At 50.8% G+C, this 13,861-nt stretch overlaps 1 protein-coding gene across 1 annotated transcript in view; it reads left to right on the top strand.

Moving 5' to 3' along the window:
• LOC116948801 (mitogen-activated protein kinase kinase kinase 1-like) overlaps window positions 1–8,424 on the top strand; it is a 102,597-nt gene extending 94,173 nt beyond the window's left edge. Inside the window, exon 21 of the mRNA XM_076071785.1 lies at window positions 363–8,424. Within this exon, the coding sequence (XP_075927900.1) occupies window positions 363–509 (147 nt within the window). The 3' untranslated portion in view covers window positions 510–8,424. The remainder of the gene's footprint in view (window positions 1–362) is intronic.
• The last annotated feature ends 5,437 nt before the right edge of the window (window positions 8,425–13,861 follow it).

The following is a 13,861-nucleotide window of genomic DNA, read 5'->3' as shown; positions in this document are numbered from 1 at the left end:
CTCATCACTTCCTGTGCCAGACGGCTCAGCGATAGAGAAAACCGCTATCAAAGGCTTGCGAGTTCAAATCCTGATTGGGGGTTGACTCCGCCTATCATCCCTCTGGGATCGATAAAACGAGTACCACTTTCTGCGGAAGTCAACAATAATCTTCCTATGGATGAACTCGCCCCTGCCATAGGAATGTTGAATTTCCACCACTGACTCGGGGCTGTAAATGGGAGGAGATGAGCACTGTCTCAACGCAGGAAACCGCTCTGAATTCTCGTGCAGTTCTGCCCGTCGTGTTTTCGTGGGGATTTTCCGGCGCGCTATTTGATGCCAGCATGCCGCGAGCTCAAGGATCGTTTTCGCTGCCGCAGATTGCGAGCACCACGACGGCCCCGACCGTGCCGCCCACGCTGTGCCCGGGCCTGCGGGACGTGGCGCTGCGCTGCCTGGAGCTGCAGCCCTCCGACCGGCCGGTGGCGCGCGACCTCCTCAAGCACCCCGTGTTCCGCGCCTGGTAGCGGGGCGGGAAGAGGGGCTGGGGGGGCGGCCAACAGCCGGCCGCAACAGCAGGTGGCATGCGGATTCAGTGGCACGGCCACACAGAGCTACGATCACTCCACGGTACAGCCACTCGGTGGGACAGCTACCCGCTTGTGCAGCCACCCACTGGTACAGCCACCCACTGGTACAGCTCACCAGTTGATGAGGCGCCCTGTGGTTCAGTTATCTGGCGGTTTAGCTACGCAGTTGTGAAGTTTCTCAGTGGTACAATGAGCCGGCTTGGCATGCAGCGCACGCAATAACTAGGCGGGTGACTATCAAATAACCCCGTGGACTGACTCGTCAAGCAGTCGGTAGAGCAAGGGAGACAACCAGAGAACCAAAGAGCACGCCAAGCAAGCAGCTGTCGTATCATCTCACCAGCCTGTCAGCCACCAAGCAGCAAAGCCACTTGGCAAGTTGGAGAGATCGCCAACGAGCCGCCAGCTCGACGGCCAAACAGCACTGCGGTCAACCGGCGAGCGGTCGGTCGCATCCTACGCGGTGCACGCTCGCCCACGGCGCGGGTTCCTCGGGCCTCTTGATCTTGGCCGGAGCGTAATTGTGCAGAGCTGGCGGCGGTGGCCTCTCGGCACCGCGAGCAGGGTGCACTGCTCGCCTTCGCTGCTGCACGGTCGCCTGCATGCGGTGGGCCACCGTCTGTAGATCACGGTGCCGTCCAATGAAAAGATCTTCCACGACGAGGTGGCGTGGGGTGGTATTTAAGCAATGCTCACGTTGGTTACTTTATTTCGGCAGTGTCAGTCTCTCTCCATAGGCAGCGACGTCTCGTCTTGTCTCTATGCACGTGCTGTCGCCAGCGCCCGTACGGTCGGGTTGGGGGCGGTGTTGGGAAGCTGCGGCGAGCGGGCCGGTTGGGTTGGTGCTCTGTCCGGATTGTTTGTTCCCCTCCGGGCGATTGGGCTCGCCTGGTCCCAGACGTCTGCTGCCACAGCCCTGCGTGCGCTGGCAACGTGGCCGCCCCGGCGGAGCGAGAACAGTACTGACGGTCCACAACTGGCAGTTGCCACGTTCAGTTTTTTTTTTATTTGAGACTCCTTTTAAGTCTTTCCTGTGACTGTAAATAGAAAATAAAGACCCCTTGGCAGCTGTTAACATTTTAATTTAAACTGATGGGGTTTTTTTACGAAAGTATTTTAGTTATTATTTGCTCGGTTCAGGATATGCACGTCCGTAGCTATTTGGAGTCTAGAACTTGCGAAGAGGTAATAACTACTGTTTGACAAATCGGGGGATCTTGCGGTGTTTGTGGCTCATTCTGCAGTCAGGGACGGTCCCTTGGTCGATCTTCTGCAACTCTTCTGACACTTTGCTCCTTGGCTCCTTCCTGTCACAAATCCGTTTTCTTTCTCTTAGACTAACCAGGTTGTTTTAAAACAAAAAAAGGGATGTAAATGTAATTTATTCTTTGGGTTTTCATTACTTGAATAGTGGGTACACTTTAATTGGGGTTTTTGTTGTTTAGGGTACAGCATATTCTGTACTGAGCGTCGTAGATACTCCGTGCCTGCGCTGTGCGCCGCCTCCTCCGCACGCACCCTTTATTATATGTTGATGTTTTTTGTGTTGTTGGGGATTCATTGGAAGTTATTGTGCGGAGGAGTTTCCGGGCAGCTGCCCAGCCGCCCGCTCGCCCGCCCGCCCGCCCACACGGCGATGCTAAACAAGCAGAGCGGCGCAGCGCCCTTCCGGAAGCTCTCGCCGTGGATGAGAAACAGCAAACCGGCAAAAAGGGCCCCACAAACACAGAACGGCTGCTCCGTGGCAAGCCGCCCAAATATTTTAGCATTTCACCAACAACAACAACAACCTTATATTTAGTTTGAGCACACTTTTGAAAAGGCTCTCCGGTGACTAGATCAGTTGACTGGACATGTAAATGTGGAACGTTGCTATGCGGCCCACTTTTAAAATGAAACTCAATCCGTTGATTCCATCGCCATCGTCGTGATGTCTGCCGTTGTTACAACTGCCTCAAGTACTTATCTGCAAAACGTCTCGCCCAGCAGAGGATACCACCAAGCTGAATACAGAGGCATTTGGTTTCTGAATGCAATCAGGGATAGAGGTGGTAAACTGGTAGCTGAAGGACATTGAATTAGATGCAGTGGTTTTTAATAATGCGCCAAACTTTGCCTTCAGCAGTGGCACGAGCATTCATGATAATTATTCCTTGTTACCCTTGTAACAGAGGAGCACCTGGAGTAGTTGAGCTGATATCGGCTTCCCCCGGCGATATCTCTCGCCCTTGAGATTCGTTTCAAAAGGAATCCATGTCAATGATCACGATGCTAACTTAATTATATTTCAAATTAGTTGTTATATTTTTGAAATCGGTTTCTATTTGTTTCATTTTAGTTAATATCTTTGATGTAAACAAAATCAGTTCATAGCGCCAAACTAAGCATGCACAAAGCTCAGTTTCATTGTAAGATTCATAATTTTTTTCTTGCCGAGTTCTTGTAACTTTTCATTTTGAATTATTGAAATTGTTCATCGAGTCAATTCGCGTCATTTTCAATCAACACTGCCACGTTGCGCCCAGCTGACCTTGAACGCTGCAGCGACGCTCCCCTGGGTTGAACGCGCACGATTCCCTCCTCCATTGCCAGCCCTGCATTGCTGCTGCGCTCGCTCGCTCGAGCCGCGGTGATGGCGCTTGGCGTGCGCTCCTGCTGTGGGGCGCGTCGCCTCTCGCCAGCGCTCGCGGGCGCTGGCGCGGTGACCGCCCTGCCGCACGCTCCGAACCTGCCGCTGCCGATGCCGTCCTGCGTCTGTGCTCGTTGCAGGGTGGCCCTGACCCGATGTGCCCGCGCTTTAGAAGTGCGTGATGCATCGATAAAGATCCGACGCCCAGCGAGGTTGCAGGATGGTGTGTCACGCTAAAAGTTTGAGAAGGCCCCTCTGCTCTTTGTGATATTTTCTAGGAATGGAATACAAGCCTAAGCCTTTCAGCCTAATGTTGTAGCAGATGCGTCAGTTTCCTTATGGAGTTCGATCGAGGACATAAGTCTGCATTACTTTTTGATGAACGATGTTGTTGCGTGGCTGTGGGTGCCGGTGTATGCCGAGGGCCCCTCTCCATCATGGTCTGGGTCCGTGACTCCATTACCTTCTCAGGGTCTGGTTCGCTAATTAATCTCCGTGCCCCATACTACCCCAGGTTAAGGTCTTACCATTTCCTCCTGACAGCAAAGCAGAGGTTTTGCACCGGTTTACAACAAACATCTGTGGGTGTTAAGTGCAGCTGCCAGATTTACAAAGTAAAAAAAGCGTTAACTCTCTACTCTGCAAAAGCACCACTACTCGCGTCTGATATGTTCACTGTCCTGAGTCTCTCTGACGTGTGTTATCGCTGTGCCGCGTGTTGTTGGGCGTGATGAGTTTCGCGTCTGAGAGCTACACAGCACAACCGCGAAAACCAATGTCCTCAACTTAACAAGAGGAAAACCCAGCGAGGTTATCTGTAGCCAGGGGGAACCTGATTAGCAATAGATGAGAAGTGACACTGTGATTAATCTTGGGATTTCGATGAAGACACCAGCCTACGATGACCCACGTTGTTTAACGATGCCACGGACTCGTCGATGTCCATCGTGCGCTCGAGTAATCTCCCGCAGGCGTCGCCGGGCACCGCACGGAGTCGGTCCGTAGGCCCCGTAGGCCCCGTAGGCCCCGTACACTTCGACTGTCTGGCGAGGGTGATAACCAGCGGGCCTCGGTTGCCAACGCGGGCTCCTGTTGGTCAGCAGTGTGACAAGGGAGGAGAGCAGTGAGAGAGAGACGAGCACTTAAACCTCGCAGTTTGCTACCGTGTCTTGCACAATCTATTTGGCCCCCACTATCCCAACATGGGTATAGCATTAAGATGTATTTTTTTTAAGGATTTCAACGTTTTTTTATTTCATGTTATTGTTGTTGGTTAACTTTTCTGCACTTAAAAATCGTTATAATTTAACGCACATGTATTTTGAGGTGTAAACCCACCAATGTTGTACCCCTAGTTTCTGAAAGGACATGTTTGGATGCTGGTTGACGTAACTTCACTATTAACAAACAGCTATAACAAACATTCTCATTTCAATGAATAATTTGTATAATGGTGGATTTGTTTAATGTTAGGCATGACCATTTCAGACGTTTTACGTAAATTCTGTTTAACCTTTACAAGAAATGGTCATTTCAGATATTGGAAATTCACACCTGTGTACCAAAGATTAATGTACATATTCAGCTTCTCATTTACATGGCAGAGTTTTGTCCGTGCGCTAATTGAAGCGAGCTCATAGTCAATGAACATATCTTTCCACAATAGAGGTTTTTTGGGTTAGATCGCATAAATATATAAAAGTGTCGTTAAGCCCGCCACCACCCGACACGGTCAATTAGTAAGGTTTGTCACGTAAACAGAACGTGCCAATTCGTTATTAGTACAGCACTAACCGGTGTTTACGTGATAAACCTCACTGATTGTCGTGTGGTGGTGGGTTTAACGACACATTTATATATTTACACGAGCTAACCCCAAAACAACAACTCTATTTTGGACATTGGTTGTGAAAACCTACGTGTTAAACGAACATATCTTTGTCAGAAATATTTCAGTAAGATCTGACAAGTATATTTACCAGCATGTATTAGGTTTCATCTTACACCCATTGCATTTTATTAGAAAATGTAAATGTATTCAACTTAAAAATAAATTTCAGGGACTTTAACAATGATTTCGCAACATTGGTGTTAATACCGTTTAAATATTTGCTAACTTGCTTTTATCATTTTCAACTGGTTATTTTCATTTTATTTCATCGTAAGGGAAAATACTACTGTTTTGCCTATTAAGACAATTGTTACCTTTTTAACGAAGCTAATGTTTTAAGCTTAAGCTTTCGACTTGTTTATGTTGAACGTTGGATAATTTATAAAGCGTGTGCTACTATGCAGTTGGAGACACTGGAATCACACGTCGTCGTCGTTATTGTTGTTCGGCTAACCACTATTGGAACTTCTCCGTGTTCCTCCAGACCACGGTGGGCACACAACCCACATCACTCCTCGCAGCACACTGAGCCATTCGAAAAAGCGACAAACAGCCACGCACCGCGCCGTGCCCGTGCGCTGCCGTGATCACGATGGGGTTTTGTTTGTTTTTCACCCCGTACCCCCCCCCACCCCGCATCGGTCTTTTGAATCCTCGTCTGTAAACGGAACTCGACTTACCCTGTGGGGCCGTGCTTGTGGGCAACGGAGAGCGCGGCACGAGGTACAGCTCCCGGTGGCCTGCCCTGAGACACCGCGGGGTCCCCTGGCCTGAGACACCGCGGGGTCCCCTGCCCTGAGACACCGTGGGGTCCCCTGCCCTGAGACACCGCGGGGTCCCCTGGCCTGAGACACCGCGGGGTCCCCTGCCCTGAGACACCGCGGGGTCCCCTGCCCTGAGACACCGCGGGGTCCCCTGCCCTGAGACACCGCGGGGTCCCCTGGCCTGAGACACCGCGGGGTCCCCTGCCCTGAGACGCCGTCTTTAAAGGGAGCCGCGATTCACTCGAGAGCCGGAACCCCGTGCTCTTCTCTTGCTCGATCTTTGCCTGAACAATCAAGATTATAGCGTGAAACTAAACAAGAAGAGAAAACGATCTAAAGACAAAATGCTGAACGAATACATTCAGCATAGCTGTTATTTCTTTATTTGTTTAAAAAATAAAGTCGCGAGCAATAAACGTGAGACGCAAATTACCGTTTGCGTTCAACGATGTCGGAGGCGCGATTGATGGATTTGACTTTTGGTGTTTTTTTGTTCATGGAGTTTAGACGCAGTGCAGGTGAAAACTGAACAACGGTGTCCGTTCAACGTTGCATGTCGTAAATAAGAAGGCTTTAATTCACATTCGCTTTAACACACGTTTTTATTTAACTCGAGGGAACCTTTCAAAAACAATTGAAGAGCAAATTTCCAATCTTTTCAACTCCACCATCAGATGTACGAGCGCCCATTACGAGGACGCGCAGCGTTGCACTTTATAAACTTACGGCCGTAATTTGACGTCACTGTACATACACAGCTATTACTCTAGGGCTATATTGTGACAAATATTCGGGTTGTCCACTTTGGAGATAGAGGTTATTGTCAGTTTTGTTAGACTTTTCTTATTTTTTTGTACAAATTACGTTGGTAAATAATTGTATATATTTCGTACGTGATAAAAAAAACAGCAGTGTTCTCAATGCACCATCGCATTTGCCAAACCAAATTAAGTTCACAACCGATAATTGATGATTATTTCTCTGATAGCTTATTACGAATGCTTTAAACGGAATGGATCTTTTTGGGAAACAATTTTCCGTGAACGTATATATATTTTTGAGATTTGTTAATCTAAACAGTGGAGTTGTCAGTTTTGGAGATTTGCTCATCATTGGTGGGAATGGTTTTTCTACGTTTTTGAGGAACGCCATTTCGACTTTTGTATAAGAAAGTTGTTCCCTGTGGGAAAGAAGAGGGCATGGTCTCCTCAGTCGCTGAAACATTTCATTGGGAAAACAAAGATTGATGGGAATACGTGCGAGCACTTTGTTCAGCAATTTGTTTTGTATTAATTTATAATCCATACGTGGATTATGGGGAGAATAATGACCCAGCTTTTTGTAATTGCGTTCACACTTAATTCATCCTCTTCAGTCTGCATCAATGCAAAATATCGCCACTCCGTTGTGCAACACAAGTGGCGATGTTGATTTGAATAAATCCCATTATATTTAAATTACAGTGTATGCATATTCTTGGGTCTTTCGGTAAAGTCACGTAGATGGTTCAAAGAAAATAACAAAAAACTACGACGTTTCGATCACAACACAAGCGATCGTCATCGCGATCGTCATCGCTTGTGTTGTATTCGAAAGACCCAAGACTATGAATGCCTGCAGTCACGAAAGCTTTAAGTCAACATTAAGAGTGAATGTGTAGAATTTGCCCCGTGCCATCGAGGCGTTCTACCGCCCTGTGTCACGAGTCCCAACTGGGGCACCTGGAATGGTAAAAACCACAACCCCGGCTTGCTTCTCCACTGACTTAATCACCAATGGGGCGAGCAATTGGGGTGTGCTTTATGAAAGTATTCAGAGTGCAGATTTTTTTTTTAAAGTGTAAACATAGTTCAATACTGTAAATGCTGTTACATTGTAAGGTTGTTATGATGTCGCCCTCGGCTCGTCTGTTCGCGTCGTCAATGTACAGTAGACGTGAGGAGTTGGTCGGCTGTGACGACTCCCCCCGTCGTCCTCCTCGCCTCCGCTTCTGCCCCCAGTTGGAATCCGACTACCTCAGTGCCTTCTCTGCTCCCATCTCTGCCAAAGTTGCCCCTTTTGATGTTGACGCTTGCAACGATTATTTCCTTGACTTCCCCGTCACGTTTCCGAGAGAGACTTTAATTTTATTGCTTTTGGGGTTTCTAAGGGCTAACTTCTCTTAGCACCTTGTATTGAATACACCGCGGACACACAAATAAGTAAAATCAAACCATTCGTTTTGAACATGTTGATTGTATACTCTAAAAGTGAGTGTTTCTGAACTGTTTTAAAATAAAGTTTGTTGCAAATGAACACAAAGGATGATTTTTTTTACTTGCCGAGTGACTGAAATGCACGACGCGTGACGAGGTCCATCTGTGTGTGGCCAAGATGTGACGAAAAGTTATTTGCCCTCACTGCCACGGACATGATGATCGTGGCTTTGAATCCAGAATTACCGCTGTTGTTTTAAGACCGCATTTGATTTCGCCTTAAGTAAATGTGCGAGTTAAAATTCCAGTCGGGGTTCATCGCTATCATTGTTTTCTGAATCATTTAAATAAACACTGCTTTGTGGAAAGTCAACGGTTGACACGTCTCTTGGATAGACTTGCAACTGCCAGATGAATGTCGAATTTCCATCACAGCTCCGGGATAGCGAACGATGCCCATTGAGTAGGGAGCTGGCCCTGTTCGTGAAGGGAGCAACATTCCTGTTCTGCAGGAAATGTCGCTGGCGGTCTCGTGCCACAGAAAGCAGAGCCACCACATTCATCAGCGCGGTTTGGTGCCAATCTATTAAATTACCGACAAAGGTCTCGCTGGGCCTCAAGATTTTCGTGAGGGTTGTGTTGGTGGTAAGGGATGCCCACAGACTCTCGTGCGCGTGCAGGAGAAGGGGGTTTTGGGAAAGTGTTTGGCGCAACGCCGAGAGCGGCTTCCTATACTCCAGTCGGCGCGATCCACCACCACCGTGCTCAGTCTTTCCGCGTTCAATTTACTCCTTCACAATCAAATTAACTCGTTCCACGTGCCCCATGACTGTTCAGCAGGTGACGCGCTCAGCAATTAACGCTGTCTGCGCCACGCGGAACGCACCAACACGTGAACACACACACTGAGAGCTCTTCTTTGGTTCTTTCGGTAAAGTCACGTAGAATGAGAATAAAATAATACATTGATAAAATAAAATAACACAATAATATTCTCACGACGTTTCGGCCACAACACAAGCGGCCTTCATCAGGTGAAGGGACGAGACTGTCTGGTAGGACAGCGCTGGAGTGAAAGAGCCACGTTCAGATCACGACCTTTAAGCTTTGTGAGAGGAAACAAAGCGCCTTGACAAAGGAATTAGCATATAATTTAGCATTGAAATGGCTGAGTGATTAGCTTGTGACTGGTCACAGAAATAGCTATGTTAAAAGTTAAAGCATACACATCCGCAGAGGCACCCCTTGACAAAGGAATTAGAATAGAATTTAGCATCGAAATAGTTGAGTGATTAGCTTGTAACTGGTCACAGAAATAGCTACGTTAAAGTCAGAGCATACACATTCACCGAGGCACTTAGTACAAATCAAACAGGAGAATTTAGCATTGAAATAACTAGGCGAATTTAGCATTCAATGCTAACGACCGTCACGTGGGACTTGTTTAACAAATATGGGGCGCGTGCAGCGTTGAACGAGTTCATTTGAATGGGGATGAGAACATTGGTGGACGCGGAAAGACGTGGTGTGGTGGTGGGTTGCGAGGACTGGAGTTTTGGGAGTCTGCAAGGCACTTCAGTAACTCTGGGAAATGTTGTCGAGGGTGATGTAACACGCAAGTTCTGCCCAATGAAGGTAGCGTCTCGAACAGTGTGGGGGTCTGGCGTGGGACACGTGAGACCAACTTGGCTCCCTCCTTCCAAGTGAGTGAACCGCTTTGTGTGTGTTCGTTTGTTGTCCTTCCCCCGCACCTTCGGCTCGCACGATTGGCTACGTACGGTGCGAAAGAAGTTCGACATACGATGGAATGGTCAATATTTCTCCCTGTCTGACCTTTTTAGTTCTAACTGGCATATATAATTACAGTTAAGCGCAACAATGTCGCTGTACTATCTACTGCCTTCCACGCAGCCTACGCAGACGTCCGTTGTGCTTGGTCATCACTCATCCAAGCACTATCCAGGCTCATCCCTACTGAGCTTCCCAGATCTGGCGCCTCCGCTGTAGTTGTTGGCCAGGGTGGCCGTCTGCCGGTCGGCTTCCAAACGGCGCCACCACCGCTCCACGCACGGAGTCGACTGCCCAGGGCGCCGCGTTCAGTGTTTGGCTGCTGTCATTTGTGGCTGGGTCGCTTCTGAAAAAGAGAAAAAAAGCGATTTTTCTCGGTGAGCCTTACCTGGTCAAATAAAAATAGATATAGTTTAGTTTTACATGCTATGCACATGCATGGCCTGGCTTGTCAGTCCACTGCTGGACGAGGGCCTCCCCACACCTTGCTGGCCGTGAGGGGCATCCGACCATACTTCACCACGCTGGTCGGTGCGGGTTGGCGATGGTGCAAGACAATGGGTTTGCTGTACTGCCCTCTGCTGCCCACAACGCCGACTCCGCTTTTCTCCGTCACGCCCCCAAGCAACTCCCCCACATCGAGCACCGCCCGACCACGACTCGCCGTGGCCCTCACCCATTCGTGCCGCCGGGTGGACGAAGGGGATTTAAACACCCACGTGCCCCACTGTTGCACATGCCGCGCCGAGAGATCGAACCCGTCGCCCCCCCCCTTCCCCGCATTGCTAAGCGCAGTGCGCTCGCCGCGAGGCCATGGCAGCTTCCGAAGACCGGTGCAGAGACCATCGATGTAGCTTGGAGTGGCTCCGTGGTGGGCTTGGAGGTCGACGGCTGTGGCATTGCCGCCGCCGGCGCCGCACGAGACGCCTCGGCGGGCCCTGGGGACGACCGCGAGCATCGCCCGGGGCGCTGTTCCGGTGGACAAGCGACGGTCAACGTCGCTTGTCCACCTGCAGGCGTCATCCACGCTGTTGTGTCATTCACCTGCAGGCGTCATCCACGCTGTTGTGTCATTAACGCTGTTGCGTCGTCATCCACGCTGTTGCGTCGTCATCCACGCAGTTATGTCGAGCGTTCTTTGCGGCGCTTAAGACTGTAAACTATATTTGATTTCGGACGGATCCTTGCGATGTTGTCGCTGTTGTCCTCCCAATTTGAGCAACTGGCAAAAAACAATTGGCGTTGGGATGCTTGGATCGGCATTGCTCCTTGGGGAGAAAAGGGAAGAGCCTCATGCCTGGGCAATGGGAGAACGCACACCCCGCTATACACACACCCCGCTTTACACACACACCCCGCTATACACACACACCCCGCTATACACACTATATACACACACACACACACCCCGCTACACACAAAGATAAGACACGAGGGGGTGGGTGGCCAGCACCACGCCCGATCGCCTTTGTCTCCCCAGTGGCGATGTTTACACACCGCACCAGGTACTCATTTGAGGCTGAGTCGACCTAGGGGAGGCCCGGGAGCGGTTCAGATAATCGTCACTGGTGTTGGCCGTGAGCGGGAAACGAACCCGGGTCGCCAGGTTCATAGCGCAGCGCGCTAACCGCTACACCACCGCTCCCCACGACACAAACAACAACAACCGCCATTCGCCACTAAGTGGCGGTGACGTCACCACGACGCTTGTGCCAGGCTATGTGCACCCTGAGGCCACGTGAAGTGTCGAACGCCCGCTGGCAGGAGGTCACGGGGCAGACCCTGGTGCCACGGGTCGACTGACTGAGATGACTGGCTGATGCACCACCTGTGCCCCCTACTGTGCCAACCTGCTGTGCTTTAGCCACCCGGCGCTCCGCTCGTTGTGAGCGTCGCTCCTCCGCCCTCCGTTGTTGTTGGAGGGCGACTACCTCCAACTGCCCAGTAGCATCCTTCACAAGCCTCCTCCACAGAGGCCGATCTTGACACCGCTGGTACCAGTCATCGGCAAGTCCACTCAGCTCCACGTCCTCCTGTACCACATCACTCCATCTCTTCTCTAGCCCGTGCCGCGCCCGTTTAGCCCCCTCAATCCGGCCGAACAAAATCTGTTTCGGCATGCGGTGGCTGGGCATGCGGGCTACATGACCCAGCCATCGCAGCCTTCCCCGCCGGAGGAGCTCACCGATGGGACCTTGCCCAGATCTTTCAAGGATTTGTGAGCTCCTCACACAATCCAGTCTGGTTAAACCCAGGATGGATCGTAGGCAGGCCAGCCTAAATGTTTCTAACCGGCGAAGATGTTCCATTAGGGGGGTCCACGTTTCGCAAGCGTAGTGAAGGGAGGGAATCACCGTGGCCGAGAAGACCTGAAGCTTAGTGCGGAGCGACAGACCAGGTAGCTTCCACACAGCGTTACGCAACACACACCGTCTCACACACTCCGCTACACACACACCCCGCTACACACACAGCACACCCCGCTACACACACACACAGCACACCCCGCTATCTCCCTTCAAATATACGGTCCGTGGCCACGCCCCCATCCCCGAACCTTCTGGCTGGTTCTAGACGCTCGCTCGACCAGCTGACTCCTCTTCCGTCACCTGGCCACCCTCCGATTCTCGATCATCCCCGTAGCCACCAGTCCACTCGCACTGCAGGCTGACTCCCCTGGCAGTACCTCCTGTGGCCACCAGTCCACTCGCACTGCAGGCCGACTCCCCTTGCAGTACCTCCCGTGGCCACCAGTCCACTCGCACTGCAGGCCGACTCCCCTTGCAGTACCTCCTGTGGCCACCAGTCCACTCGCACTGCAGGCTGACTCCCCTGGCAGTACCTCCCGTAGCCACCAGTCCACTCGCACTGCAGGCCGACTCCCCTGGCAGTACCTCTTGCGGGCACCAGTCCACTCGCACTGCAGGCTGACTCCCCTGGCAGTACCTCCTGTGGCCACCAGTCCACTCGCACTGCAGGCCGACTCCCCTTGCAGTACCTCCTGTGGCCACCAGTCCACTCGCACTGCAGGCCGACTCCCCTGGCAGTACCTCCTGTGGCCACCAGTCCACGCACACCGTCAGTTGACTTTTCCTGTCATTACACGAGCACCGAGCCACCCTGCCGCCCTCGTAGCGAAACGCAGACCTGCGATGTTGTACACACTTGGAGGCGTTTCGGTACATTCGTTGCTTTAAGCTCCGACTTGTCCATCAAACACAACCGAGGTCTTTGCCGGGGCCCATTGCGTCTCATCTTTGTCGCCCCAGAGGACCCGCAGCGTTGGGCAACGTCGTCTGTTTCGCTTTGGGGAGCCCCAGTGTGGTGTTTCCGTCTTGTCTTAGTTATTAGCCAGCCGATGGATTCCGTGTGAAAAGTTGGCGTAGCTGGAGATTCCTCCAACTTAAATTGTCCCCAGCCATGACCCAGCTCATGAACGCGACCTCCACACGGCAGTGCCTTCGTCTCTACCTCACGAGTGTGGCGAACGCGCCACACAAATTGTAGATGCGCTCCATTTGGCTGTTTCGATTATCCTTGAGAAATACCGTGCGTGGATAAAATAGGACAACATTTATATAAAATAGGACAACATTTATATAAAATAGGACAACATTTATGTGCATGCTCTTTCATTTGGAAAGGCACGTTCCAATTAAGGTTATGTCTAAACATTGATTTTTGCATTAGGTAACTACATTTCCAGTGGTGAACATTCCACATTTTTCATTGGGTTGGGGGGGGGACGCAAGTCTCTCCATAAGACAACCGCTGTTGACTTCCCCTACAAAGTGGTACTCATTATCGACCTCCGGAAAGAGGGATGATGAGCCGAGTAACCCCCCCCCCCAACCAGGCCTTGGCCACTCGCGCTACCGCCGAGTCGCCGTGGAGGTGACACGCTCCGCCACCGAACTGGGCCCTGGACACCATTGTCGGCATTTAGCAAGTGCTGTACTGCAACATATTTTCATGAATATATTTGTGCGCGCGCGTGTATAACTTGTAGAATCTATTGCATT

Source organism: Petromyzon marinus, chromosome 35 (genome assembly GCF_048934315.1).
Source record: "Petromyzon marinus isolate PM22_M1 ecotype Great Lakes invasive population chromosome 35, UKy_Petmar_22M1.pri1.0, whole genome shotgun sequence".
Lineage (NCBI taxonomy): Eukaryota > Metazoa > Chordata > Hyperoartia > Petromyzontiformes > Petromyzontidae > Petromyzon > Petromyzon marinus.
The sequence above is the reverse complement of the archived record's forward strand: the minus strand, read 5'-3'. Positions and strand labels throughout refer to the sequence as shown.